General features: G+C 37.9%; 2 protein-coding genes across 4 annotated transcripts; both read right to left on the reverse strand.

Annotated features, from left to right (window-relative positions):
* Window positions 1-531: 531 nt before the first annotated feature.
* Window positions 532-7788, reverse strand: zglp1 (zinc finger GATA like protein 1). 3 transcript variants are annotated; one of them, XM_026170669.2, is made up of 5 exons: window positions 7619-7788; window positions 4250-5725; window positions 4030-4142; window positions 2279-2372; window positions 532-1593 (listed from the first exon to the last, which is right to left on the reverse strand). In XM_026170669.2, exons 1-5 carry the CDS (start codon window positions 7627-7629, stop codon window positions 1461-1463), a joined length of 1827 nt encoding a protein of 608 aa, XP_026026454.1. In that variant the 5' UTR covers window positions 7630-7788; the 3' UTR covers window positions 532-1460. The 3 variants fall into 3 exon arrangements, with proteins under 3 accessions (XP_026026454.1, XP_026026455.1, XP_026026456.1); XM_026170670.2 differs by having other exon boundaries at window positions 7655-7775; XM_026170671.2 differs by lacking the exon at window positions 7619-7788 and adding an exon at window positions 7064-7174.
* Window positions 7789-8510: 722 nt separating this feature from the next.
* Window positions 8511-11228, reverse strand: fdx2 (ferredoxin 2). Its single transcript, XM_026169292.2, has 5 exons — window positions 11007-11228; window positions 10621-10672; window positions 9935-10041; window positions 9761-9848; window positions 8511-9680 (listed from the first exon to the last, which is right to left on the reverse strand). Exons 1-5 carry the CDS (start codon window positions 11191-11193, stop codon window positions 9524-9526), a joined length of 591 nt encoding a protein of 196 aa, XP_026025077.2. The 5' UTR covers window positions 11194-11228; the 3' UTR covers window positions 8511-9523.
* Between the last annotated feature and the right edge of the window lie 2077 nt (window positions 11229-13305).

Here is a 13305-nt window from a genome sequence, read left to right on the forward strand (position 1 = left end):
AAGGCTCGCCTTTGAACTGCACTCCAGTATCAGAAGTACAAAGCTGGACAGGCTGCCAAGTACCATAAAATTTGATTTGTGTACATTCATTCATTATTGATTATAGCTGATGTTTAAATGACCGCAGCAGGTGAGACGTTTTGGAGCATGTGTAATGTAAAATAAGAGCAGGCATATGAATTTCATTGAGCTTGAGCTCTCTTTTATGTCCTTGGCTTACATAGCGCTCATTTCCTTCAGTATTGCTCTTTGCTGGATGGTTTAGCACAGGCAAGAGAGCCAACTCAAGAAGACGTAATCCATTTTGAAATAATAGCTGCACTGTATCAATCCGTGCGAGGCCACCCACTTGGCCAGCAGGCCTGTAGTGCATGGTGGGCTGAAGGAACTGTGGGAAGCCTCATTACTGAACCTTTCTTCCCTCTCACTGTACTTTAATTTGATATGTGCACCCATTTGAAACCAATTTATCATTTTACAGTCACTGCAATACTAAGCTAAATTCTTAAATGAAGAACGGGGAGACACAGGTTTGTTCATGAATTTAATACAAACAAAAACCCATGCAAACACACACAAAACCCCTTTTCCCCATCTCACAGAAACCAGCAATACTAAGGAAATCTACACACCGATTTAACAAGCCAAATAAAATAATGCTCAGAAACAATGGCCCAAATAAATACCAAAGAAAAGTGACCACTTATAACAACCACAATTAGAAAAAACAACAAAGACAACAAAATAAATAGCTTGATTTAACTTGTTCAACTAAATGTATCTGATGAACTTAGTAACTGAACTGTCGCTGTCAGGATTAGGAGCAGTAGGAGTGTTTTACAGTTAATAACAGTGAAAAGCAGCACTGAGCTCAGGGCCTGTACAGAAATAACTTTCTATTACAGCTGTCGGGTACTACTGACCATTATATGTAAGCGACACTGAAGCTATGAAAAATTTCACGACTAAACTTTCCACTGAATGCGTCACTTTCTGACAGTGGTCCTTCAGTATCCCATTTATTTGTATAAAGGATTCTCAGCTCTGCTACAAAGTCTGTGCGTCCTCAGTATATCCCTCTTGGTGAAAAAAAACAAAAAAAAACAAAAAGTAAACCTTCTAAGCTCCATCACACATGCTAAATACAAATTAAGGAGCAGAAATAGGATCAGTACAGAAAAGACTTTTTTCTCCATACAAATTTAAATGTTTTACAAGTTGTTTTATTATTACTTTTTTTGACGCACACAGTCATAGAGGTAAATGTGTACTATTGTCTGAGGTACAGTGCTATAACAGTAAAACGAATTTAAATACCTTGAGTCAGGTAAGAGGTAGTCATATCTGTAGTGAACTGTAAAGATTTACGAGAGCAGCGAGTATTGTTTCAAACTGTTGTGTGCGTCTGTGCAAAGCTCTGTCACATGTGGGCATAAAAACCTGTGATGTGTGCAAGTTCCCTAGTTGGTGTGTTTCCGCTGAGCTGAGGTCAGCCTCACAAAGTTTCCACACTTGAGGCAGCACGAGTTGGAGTTGCCCTCTTTCCGAGGGATATGCCAGCAGTTGACACAGCGCACCCTGTACTTCTTATACCTTCAAAAGTAAGAGAAAAAAAATGCAGTGGTGGTTCAACTATTTGCCCTTTAATGCTCAGGTGCATAAATGCTATTTAGTCAAATTATCATAGGCAGATGACTGATTTATAATAATACTACAAGGCATTTTACAAGCATGGACATTTAATACTTTTCCAAAGTAGATTAGCTGCACATTCTTTTGAGCTCAGCACTACTCCTTATTTCCAAAGCTAACCTGTGTTTATTTCTGAAAGAGAAATTATGAGCCAGTGAGTACTAACATACCGTTTCATGCAATCATGAGATTAATGCATTAGTCTGGGAAGTCATGCATGAAGTAAAGTTTCTGTAAGGTGCAGTCAGACTCTTGTGAGAATGGAAAAAATAAGTTGATCGTTTCTGTTGTTTGTGAGGCCTGAACTTGTTTAACTGCACAGTGTTGTGGCAACTGACTGCTCAAAACATGATGAAAAATGCTGGCAAAATAAGTAAACATCAACACAAACTGATTTGGAACAGGTTTCCACAAAATACAAGTTAGAATATATTAATTCCTTTAAGCTATAATTCAACATCATCAATGAGGACTCAAAGAAAATTTTAGACTCTGTTAAAAATCACAATAATCCAACTGATTATTGTGATCAGCCCTAATGCACAGCTTCAGTGTTTAAGACATTGAATATTGAATATCGAGCTACCTTATCCCACAGGCATTGCACAGTGGAGTCCCGTCCTCGGCATCTCTCCACATGGGGGTCTTCCTGGTGCAGCATGATGCACAAACTTTACCCTCTAGTGAAACAGAAATGAAAGATTAAGCAAATAGCAGTAAAACTGAACTGAGTGTGCTTAAATCACTTATTTCCAAGCATATTTTTTTAAAAATCTGAATTAAGGAAGTGTTTTAATGCAACCAAACATTGCGACTACATTTGCAATAATCATTTAACCTCCTAGGACCTGGTGTCCACATATGTGGACATCACATTTTGGGTTGTCTAGACCACAATACTAAATTTTGCTCTACAAGGTCCTGATATCCTCCTCTCGGAAACTACATCAGGTAAAAAGATGATTCTTTATTTTTACATTTATCAGCTCCCAATCAGCCCAAATAGCAAAGAGAAATTAAAAATGCATGCCATGAAAGAGTTCAGGTCTTAGGAGGTTAAAGATACATTTGTAATTTTACGCCTCAAAAACTTTATTGAATTATTAAACAATAACCGACTCCAGACAATAACCTCAATTGAGCGAAAGACATTCATATTTTTTAAAAATACAACTACAATCTAAAACTTCACTGGAACATTTATACTGCATTTTCTGTTAACTGACCAATATATGAGAACAAGGCTGCATATCTGTCGAGAAGATTGGCTCTTTGGTCTTTAAACGCTGGAAATACAGCGCACTGACATTCCCACTTTACCAAAAATGAAACATAAGCAAATGTCAAATAGTTATAGATTTGTAAAGAAACTTTGTATAGGAGAAGAAAAGATTTGAAAAATTATGAATGAAATTGAATGAAATTAAAGATATGAATGATGAAAAATTATTTAGAGTATTTTTTAATAGTGTTAGCACTCAGATCTTTACCTGATGATAAGTACATTTATTTAAAGTTGAGCTTATTTTTCTCTTGTCTTAGCTGACATTCACGTTCTGGTATTAAGTTATTTAAACCACAACTTTCCTAAACTTGTTTGAAACAGTCACACCTGTCTGACCCTGTTGAGTTACATATTTCTAAGGTGGTGGTGTCCTCTAGTGGAGATTATGGGTATCACACACACATGCACTTCTATAACACTGTAATGCTGCAGATACTTTTATTTATAACTCATAATGAATTAAACATTAAAATATTACAATTACTTAATATACTGTATTTTACATATTTTATTTGTTCTTACAAAAAGTTATATATTTTTATTTCCAATATTAATATATTGGGATGTTTTGCTGAGTGTTTCACCATCTGGGGTTAGTTTAGTGTTGTATTCTGGATAAAGTCTCCTAAGACAAAATTTTCTAAGACACACTTTTGGCAAGCACAAAAAAAAAAAAAATCTATTTCTTCCTCATATTAATTTAGTTAAAGTTGAAAAAATGCAGTGTGTCTGTATTAGATAACTAAATAAATTTTTTACAAATCCAGTCTCAAACTGTGTTAAGACTGAGATGCCAACATGACCTGTTACACTTGTTCAGAATGTCTTTAATTTAATGCACATTATTATATTTAAAAAAAACTAAATAACATTGAAATATGCTAAAAAAAAAAAAAAATTGTACTTTGAGCTTAATATTTAACATTGAAAAATCTAATTAAAACAAGCAAAATACTCTGTAAACTCTTCTCTGCATCTTCTGTTAGATGATCCAGGAAAAACAGTAAAATAAACGAGCAGCTTGCTTGAGGACATAGTTAGGGGGTACTCACTTAAAACACTGGTTGTGTGGCCGTTCTCCTCGTCTGAGCTGCTAGTTTTAAATGATTTCTGTGATGACCGTGTCCTCAGCCTGGGTTTTCTCACACTCCTGCAGAGTTCCTTGCTGTTGTGGGTACACACAGATAAAACACCAATAATGTGAGAGGATTTCATGTAAGCTCCTACCACGTTTTGTAATGCATGGCGTGTACCGAAGATGTGTTTGTCTACCTGTATCGTGAAGTTATGAGAAGCCGACACTGTTCCCTGCTTTCGTCTAGCTCCGTGTCCATCCTGAATGTCACTCCCTGGAAGTCTGGGTCTTGAATATCAACACTACGACTGGGATGAGGCTGTTTTCTAGGAGTCTTAGTTCTCCACTGGTGCGAAGATGAACCGTGATCCTCCTTTTGCATTGTCCAAAGTTCTGCTTTGGATGGTGCAGAAGATTTTATCGGGGCAGTTGGAGGGGTGTCTCCATCTATGGGGGCATCTGCACATTCATCTGGTTTTGAACCGAAGAGAGAATTCTCTGGAGCGCTGAATGTAAGTGATGGTGATTGTGAACAAAGTTGGATGGGGCTCAGAGGAGGCAGCCTGCCGTCACATTGGGCTTCCACAGATAAAGTAAGATTTGCATTAATATCTAGTGACAGTACTGGCTTTGATAGAGTAGTACAAGTCTCATCATCTGAATTACAAGTTAGCTTAGTATTAAGACATACATTGTGTGCTTGTGATAAAGCATATTCAAAAAAGGGTGCATTTAAAATATCCTGTTTGCTAGAAGAACAACCCTGCTCACACTCCTGGCTGCACCCAATTTGTGTGTTGACAGTGAAGTTAACTTCTGTTTTGTTCTTGTGTTGAGGATGCAGAGATGCTGTTGTACTGTCTCCTGGCAAGTCTGCTCTGTCAGTGTCTGTTGTCTCAGCAGTTTCAAGCTGAACACCCATCTCGGAGTCTTTCACACAGCACTGTAGTTTAAATCCATCTCCTGTGGGTCTTCCTGTCACTTTTTCATCAGCACTGACAGAGGGTGTGATTTCTTGTCTCTCAAAGAGACGAGGAGATGGGCCTAACATGCATTCACCACTTAGAGTGTCACTTTCAATTGCAGCTTCTGTAACATCTGGTGCTGCAGTGGATAATGTGACTGTTGAATAGCCTAATTTTGTGGCAGATGAGGCTGAACTTGGGTCTAACACCTCAAGATTTTCCAAATGAAGCAGCTTTTCACACTGCAAGTTGATCAAGCTCAGCACTTTCCAGGGACTATTGCGTTCACACTGTGATGTAGTTGTGACATTGCTGCTTTGACACTCCTCATTTACCGTTTCCAGCTCATTACATGGCAGCGAACAAGACAAACTATGGTGGCAGGAACCATTACAGGTATGAAATGAATGTGCATCGCCTTCCTTTTTCATTTCTAAAGTATCCTGGACAGAACTAGCAGAGGCTTCAAATGAATGTGGACCCTCTTCTTTTTTAATTACTAAAGGATCCTGGCTATATGTCTTAATCTGTGATTCACTGGGTAGATCTGAGTCTGGGAAACTGTTGTGGATAGGGGATACAAGCTTGGAAACTTCTTGGAAAAGGTAGAAGAGTGCAGACTGGGGTGAATCGTGTTCCACTTTGCTCTGGTTTCCCTGGATAAAGTCAGCTTGCATCCTTGATTTCGTACTCATACTGAGGCAGAGTCTGCAACATGAATAGGAACAAATAGCTTTAGGACTAGCAGAGGTAAATCTGTGCATGTTTTCCCTGTACTTTCCCTCTAGTCTTCATCTTTTCTCTATTACAAAATATTGTACCTTCAGCCCTTTACACCTCTGACATGACAAATATGCTTCCTACCACAGGTCATTGAAAGATATTAGTTTCTATCAATAGTCCACAAGCAACAAGTTGACTGCAAGCAGCTAAATATTTTATATAACGTAAAATAATAGCAGTGTCATTTGGCCTAAATATGTGGGTCATATAACTGGAAGACAATTTAGGGTTCAGAAATGGTTAAATTGGACGCTATGTAATTTTCTGTTGCGTATTTAAGGAAAAACAATTTATTTTTAATAAATTATTGACCATTAATAAATACTCAATAAATTTCAAATAAACAACAGGTTGAAATCTACCTTGCCCAGCTTTTCAATAGTCACACTTTTTTGTAGTAATTTCACTATTTAATTTCAAATTTTTATTTTTATTTATTAATTTTTCTTACATATTTTTAAATACACAATTCATATAATAATTAAGTCTATTACAAGGAAAACAGATTAAAAAGATTTCTTGCGAGCTAAGAAAGTAATTTATAAACATGTTATTAAAAATGATACAGTAACCGTATAATATTACACAAGATTAATTATCAAGATAATTATTTATTTCTTTTATTTATACATTATGTAATACAAATGACAAACAAATGACATAAATACTCATGATCACAGAAATGCTGTTTTTTTATACACACATTCTGCTCAGAAAAAGATACTAGGAGTCAATTGTAAGACTCAAAGTCAAGGAGGTTCTTTTGGTAACACTGGGTAACAGGGTTTTATTAGAGCGACACATTAAATTTGGTCAGAAAAAAATGTAATGTAAAAATTATATTAAGAGGTCTGACATTTGTCTACCTTTGGTGTTAGCACCGGAGTCAATCATTCATCACATCTTCTTTACTGTCACTAACTGTTTTTCTCTTCCTTTTCCAGACAAGATAGGCGCAACACTATTTTAACTGTTATATTTGGATCAATAATTTTTTTTATAAATTACATTTTGTCGCAGAAAAAAAATTGTAATTTACACAGCAAACGTATGTTTTGGTATTTTGTGCATAGATTAATGCACATAGGTGAAACAGAAAATGTCATGCCATTGCAGAATGGTCCATGCATGCTACTTAAGGCTATCCTAAAACTGAGCTAATGCGGCCAATTATATGCATGCAGTTACAGCAGATAAGCTAATGCTATGTTTGTTTTTGTATCAAAAAACAACTTTAAAAAAAATGTAACTAGTTCAACTCACCGGAAAGACTGTAACAAAACTTTTCTGTGGCGTTTAAACGTGTTTGGGAACGTCAAATGTTGCACTTCCTGCCTTCTAGAACGTCGAGTAGCCTAAATTTTTCGCGGTCGTCGGGCCGTCGCGAGCGCAGCAGCAAATCCCACTAATATTACGTTAATGCGTTAACATGAATGCTTTTAAAATTAGTGACTTTTTTCCTCTTACAGGCCATGGATTAACTAATGCCTAAAAGTTTCATCAAAAATACATAATTCTACAGCGCATGCAAGCAGATCTACAATTTAGCATTGTGATTATATTTAAATAAACTCTGTAGGCAATGACTCACTTCATGTAAACTCAGTATCAGATCTCAGTAAGCACCCGTCATTGCATATTCCGAACCATTATCTTTAATCGTGCATCACCTTCACCTCCTGCCATAATCGATCTTTGTCTTCTATGTTTTTGACCTGTGATGGCCTCTAGCTAACAGTGTCTTTATCATGAGGCATGAGATGAACACGTTTAAAACTCGTGGTGTAACTCTAACTACAAGCGTTCAGCCCACTTTACCTGACATTCATGTGGAGTACCAATCTCGACGCTCACCCGTGATCTTCAATCCGTTGTCAAATAAAAAATTAAGCGTGTCGATTTGCTGGGGAACTCGAACCACTGAAGCTGGTTGCTATGACTGGATCAGATTCTGGGGCCAGAAGAAGGTACGCGGGTGTTTTCCGTTTGCTAGATTACAGCCTGTCTGGGTATAAAAGCTTTGACACTCCTAACTCCTGTTCATTTTGTAGCTACTACTTGCCTGGATACGCGAGTGGAAAACCCTTTTTCTTTTCCCCGGCAATGACTGTTAGCTAGTCATGCAGCCAGTAATGATTATTTAACTGTTGGTGAGTCAGTGATAAGGTCAGTATCGTGGCCTTTGAGTTGTTATTGTAAGGTTGCTGGCTAAAGAGTTAAGGTCATCACCAGGTAACCAACTTTGACAGGGGGCTATCTGGTTGAAGTCGTCATTTCACTTTTAACAACCTATATTAAAACCTTTCACAGATGTGCATTTGCACTAGCAGTCACACACATGAGGTTATAAAATAAAATGTGCACAAAAGCAAGAGCCACATTTAAATTCACCACATGCGTGATGGTTGGGAGTTGAGTTTTTTTTTTTTTTTTTTGCACTTTGGTTCTTTTTAGCTCCAAATTCATAGGGATACTTCCTGAAGTCCGACTTGCATTTGGCTCAACCACTCCAACCTCACTATCCTTCCCAGTTATGCCATTTTCTGCAACTGCTGCAGAAGCACTGAGCTTTGGTTAACCAATTAACTTCAGCTTGGGCAGCAATGACCTGGGTGACTCAAGTGTTTCAAGTTGTTCATCAGTCGAATTCAGCTGAGGGGGCACAATGACCTTTTTGGGAAGGCCCAGGTAATGAGTGCACTACTCAAAATAGCTTTTTAAACTGATTTTATTGCACAACTTAAAACATTTGTATTTCATCAGACACAAAATACACAATTCACTTGTGCGTAAGTTGGACAAGTACAGTAGACTTGAGTAAAAGGTAGATGTGGTAAACTTAAACTATGGTAACATGAAGATCACCAGCTTCCAAGCAGACATGCTTCCACTTCCACCATCCTGTTGTGGATCCAGCTGGACCAGATCCTCTAATCAAGCCTTAATCACTGACAGTTGCAAAGAAAACACTTTATCTGAAATGCAATTCACATGAATGTTTCTGAAATGTTTGGAGCAAATACAAAATAAGTTTCAACAGTATAAATTCTGCTTTGATTTCTTAGGAGCCCGTGTTTAAGAATCAGGCAAACATGACTGTTTATGGCTTTTTTCTGTCTTGCAGAATAGGATGATTATGGCAGTGAGCATGTACTTCTACATCATAGACACAAATGTATAAATGAGCATGGTGCATACAAAAGTAAATGCTATGCATATATTGATAATAATGGACTAGCCAAAACAATAACAATCTTGTGATACTTGTGCGCATTTGAGCTGTAACAAGGAATGTTCCATTAATCAGCACAAAAGATTTAACTCTGTTAAATAAAGTCTCCCCCTGCAGTTCTCTTTTTTTCCAAAAAAAAAGAACAGTTTGATTGAATTGTGTCTTAAAGCTGGCCTGAGAAGACGCCACAAACCCCCCAAAACAAAAAAAACACAGGATTTGTTAAACATCTTTTCGTTTTTTAAAGTTTTTTTCCCCCCGAAGTAACATCACCTGTGAGATATAGTGTCTGACTCTGCCTAGGACTGTCCTGTCAGTGGTTAACTGTAGAATTAGTCAGTTGTTAAGACATCTTGGGAGTTGCTACGGACTTTTCTATCCTTGTCATGCTTTTCTTCATGGTTGCACCCCCCTCCCAAACTCAACCAGTACATATGGTGCTTAGCGCAAAGCTAAAAGCTCCAATTTTTCTGAACACCCCATCTCACTTGTCAGTGAGGTTTGGGAACATGGCCATCCACGTAGAAGTTCCTGGTGACTTTGGGCAAGGTGAGTTCAATCCCATCAAGCTCCGGAGTGAGAATGATCTGACATCCCAGCCTGGAGTTCTCCTGCAGCATCGGTGCCATGTCAAGCATGTCATCCTCCCTATGAATGGATATATGTGTCAGTAATAATGATTTTCTTTCGAACTGCATCACATAAGATGGCACTGGTAGCAGTCCTACCTCTCTTCAGGTTCTTGCAGTTTGTCAAAATGAGCAGCACTCACATAAACATGACATGTTGAGCAAGCAAGAGACGCCTCACAGGCTCCTAAATATTACAAGACACAAATATCTCAATGACAATGGTGCAAGGATAATGGTGTTCATCTACAGTTCATCTGTAACGACCCTCACCTTCCAGGTCAATGCCATGCTTGTGAGCCAGGTAGAGGACATTGTCTCCCACTTTAGCTTTCACAGGGATCCTCTGGCCTGACCGATCTATATACACCACGTTGACACTGAACAGAAGACATCAAACTATTAAAAGCAACAAACAAACAGGTGACACAACATTTCATGTCTGTGATGCATTCAAGATTACATGAGCTATTAAAGTAAATTTGTTTTTCAAAGAAACGGACATTTATGTGTGTTTGGCCATAATTTAAGTGTTTATTCCACCATTCTCAACTTATAATATACAAAATATATATAAATAATGAAGTCTGAAAATCTATAAATGATTTTATCTATTAAGTATCAGAGGTCTATTTTTTAATCTTATCTGGCATTTTATTTATTTTTAAATAAGAATAACTTTAAATGCAACAAGAGGTCTGCTTATTTTTAAGTATGCGCTCTCAAATTAATAACTCACATAAGCACTCTTTAATGGTTTAGGGTGCTTTTAAACTGGATCCAGCCGCTGCCTTGGTTGTGAGTTTTAATTTTCCATTTACACTTACGTCTAACTTCGGCTTTAGTTTTTGACAGAAGTAGCTGTGATAACAATTTTTATTAAAAGTATTACGATGTATCCATTTATGTGCAGTTCACCGTACCCTGTTGTTTCACAATAAAAGCCTCAGCTGACTTACACATCCTCAGGGTGCTCTGCATTGGAGCTCCCCTCCTCACTGTGGTAAAGACCTGGGGAAAGAGCAACACAGCCATCATTACTGTGAGAGTATTCAAAGGTGACATCAGCTCCTTCACTTTGATAATGGGACTGATTTACTTGTTGCACCCAAGTTTTACATCCCTAACTGGGATTGCCGAAACGAAGTTACGCAAGTGTTATTGAACCGATTTTCCAGGCAGATTACTGCTAATTTTACTGACCAAACTTGGCTGGCATCGCCGATGACTGAAACTTCATCAAGAAGAAAACTTATGAGCACTTATTCAGACTTATCGTAAACCAACAGTCCTGACAGGAAAGCCACCGGCTTTAGGCTAAATGCTAGCAGGCTGCATCACTCACCTATACTCGTCTGTAAGTGTCGGTTTATCGTCCGGAGACTATCAAAGGACCCCCTCCTTTGTAAATTAGCCACATTCTTCGCATTACACTTTAACCTGAACAGCGGACACGTGCTACAGTCCGGGATAACTCGAGAAAGCCTCAAAGTGAGTCCCATGCTCGACCGGACTGCAGCAGAGGCCGCCATGACTCTGTTTTGGTCACATGACTGCACGCAGCCAATAGGAAACGGAGCGGTGACATTTCTGCTGTGTAGAGCTGCTCTGACAGCAGAGGGTGCCCCCGCGTCACCAGCTGCACGTGAGAGAAGGCCGATTATGTCTGTGTTACAAACGTTTACACGTGGACCTAAATGAACTTATACGATAAAATTTACTGAAAGTGCTAAAAGTGGCAGAGCGCATTATGTTGAAAGCAGCCTGTGAGAGGGACTGTCTATGGTAGTCATTAGTGTTGTTGTATTAATATGTGAATGCTGCATTTTTGAACTTTCTTTTCACTGCTTATCTGTTTAACAGGTTGCACATATGAATAATTTTATGATACAGCTTACTATAAAAAGTCAGCACATAAAGCTCTCATATATTTTAGAAATTGAAGTACGTATGTAATTAAGTATCACAGGAATTTGTACTGAAGTACAGCACCACGAAAAAGTCTCGAGCCATCCCTCATTTATTTATATTTTACTTTCACACAGGCAGATTTCCATGTAATTCCTTAAAATGAGGAAACTGCACAAGTGAATGACAAAAAAAAGTGGCAGGCCTAAAAGAAAACTACCCACAGCAGATGAACAGTATCGGAAAGTCATGTACTTAAGAAAGAGAAGAAGATCCAGCACAGTCCTGACACAGGACGTGAGAGGTGCATCTTGCCCCTCTGCATTTGCTGTTTGATTCAGCCTCAACAGAAATGGTCTCAGTGAAAGGGTGGATGTGAAGAAGGAACTGCTAAGGAAGGGAAACAGGGGGAAAAGGCTGAGACGGCAACAGGTCTTATGGAATGATGAATCTGAATTTGACACTTCTGGTTCAAATCGTCGTCATATATAGGATATAAAGTATCTACAGCCATCTGTAAACCACAGTGGAGACTGTCAGTTTGAGTCTAAATGATAGAATTCAGAATGCAAAAAAAAAATAATAATAATTTGATCCACCATGCAAAACCGTCTGGGAAGGATCTGAGAGCCAATATAATATTTTTTTTTTAATATGAAAATGATTCCAAACATTCTGTCAGTCCAGTAAAAGCAAACTGGGACAGAAAGCAAAACACACACGCTCACACAATGGAACATGGGAGAACAGTGGTGTGGTGGTTAGCACTGAGTCATCATAGCGAGGTCCTGGGTTTAAATCCACTGACCTGGCATGTTCTCCACATGTGTGCGTGGGTTCTCTTTGGGTACTCTGGCTTTTTCCCACAGTCTCAAGACATGCAGTCAGTGGGATTAGTTTAATTAGTGAATGTGAGTGTGAATGGACTGGAGACCCATCCAAGGTGTACCCTGCTTCTTACCCTGCTTCTCCCCAGAGGCTGGACCTCAACATTATTAAAGCAGCGTGAGCTCATCTTAACAGAGAACAGAACAAAAGGCAGCCAACATCCAGAGAAGAGCGTTGAATTTAATACAAGAAGCCTGGAGAACTATTCCTGAAGACTACTTAAAGAAAGTATAAGAAAGCTTGCCTATGAAAGTACAGGCCATGTTGAGAAATAAAGGTGATTATACCTAAAGCTGACTTTCAAGCTCCCTAGACTTTTACTATCTATGTTTTTGCATATATACTCTATTTCCATTTATGTCTTCAAATGTTTCAGTAGATATTCAACAAGTATTGTATTTCCACTGAGTCATTGCTAAAGACTTTTATACAGTTGTATAAACTAGCATTGAAAGACAATACTGAAGAACTAATACCTTAAAAAGAAAACTGACAACGTGTTTCAAATTACATTTAACCACAGGAGACTCAGTATAAACTGAAATCAACTAACGGTTTAAAAAAAGAATCGATTGAACTCAGTACAAACAGCAAGATTAGTTTGCCTCCATTAGGCACTGGCACATCTAAGTTATTATAGACTATATAGGTTTTTTATTTTACCTTCTATTTAAACAAAATGTCTTGTAGAAATACATTTTCATACACTTAGGCGCTATAAGCACATATGCAAAACATACTTCAGTGTTATAATATAAATAACGTCCTAATGTGAAAAAAAATATGGCAGTCAATTTCAATCTGTTTAAAAGAAGACATTTTATATAACATACTTATGCAACACAGCT

The sequence above is a fragment of the Astatotilapia calliptera genome, chromosome 6, assembly GCF_964374335.1.
Source record: "Astatotilapia calliptera chromosome 6, fAstCal68.1, whole genome shotgun sequence".
In the NCBI taxonomy this organism is placed as follows: domain Eukaryota; kingdom Metazoa; phylum Chordata; class Actinopteri; order Cichliformes; family Cichlidae; genus Astatotilapia; species Astatotilapia calliptera.

What these genes read in the sequence shown, in the direction of transcription:
- zglp1 (XM_026170669.2), bottom strand. An exon ending in CTCATAACTTCACGATACAG is followed by an intron (nt 4,143 to 4,249) that starts GTAGACAAACAC and finishes TACCCACAACAG; the next exon opens with CAAGGAACTCTGCAGGAGTG. An exon ending in CCACACAACCAGTGTTTTAA is followed by an intron (nt 2,373 to 4,029) that starts GTGAGTACCCCC and finishes CTGTTTCACTAG; the next exon opens with AGGGTAAAGTTTGTGCATCA.
- fdx2 (XM_026169292.2), bottom strand. Translation starts at nt 11,193, where the DNA reads ATGGCGGCCTCTGCTGCAGTCCGGTCGAGCATGGGACTCACTTTGAGG. An exon ending in GCATGGCATTGACCTGGAAG is followed by an intron (nt 9,849 to 9,934) that starts GTGAGGGTCGTT and finishes TGTAATATTTAG; the next exon opens with GAGCCTGTGAGGCGTCTCTT. An exon ending in CTGCAAGAACCTGAAGAGAG is followed by an intron (nt 9,681 to 9,760) that starts GTAGGACTGCTA and finishes ATCCATTCATAG; the next exon opens with GGAGGATGACATGCTTGACA.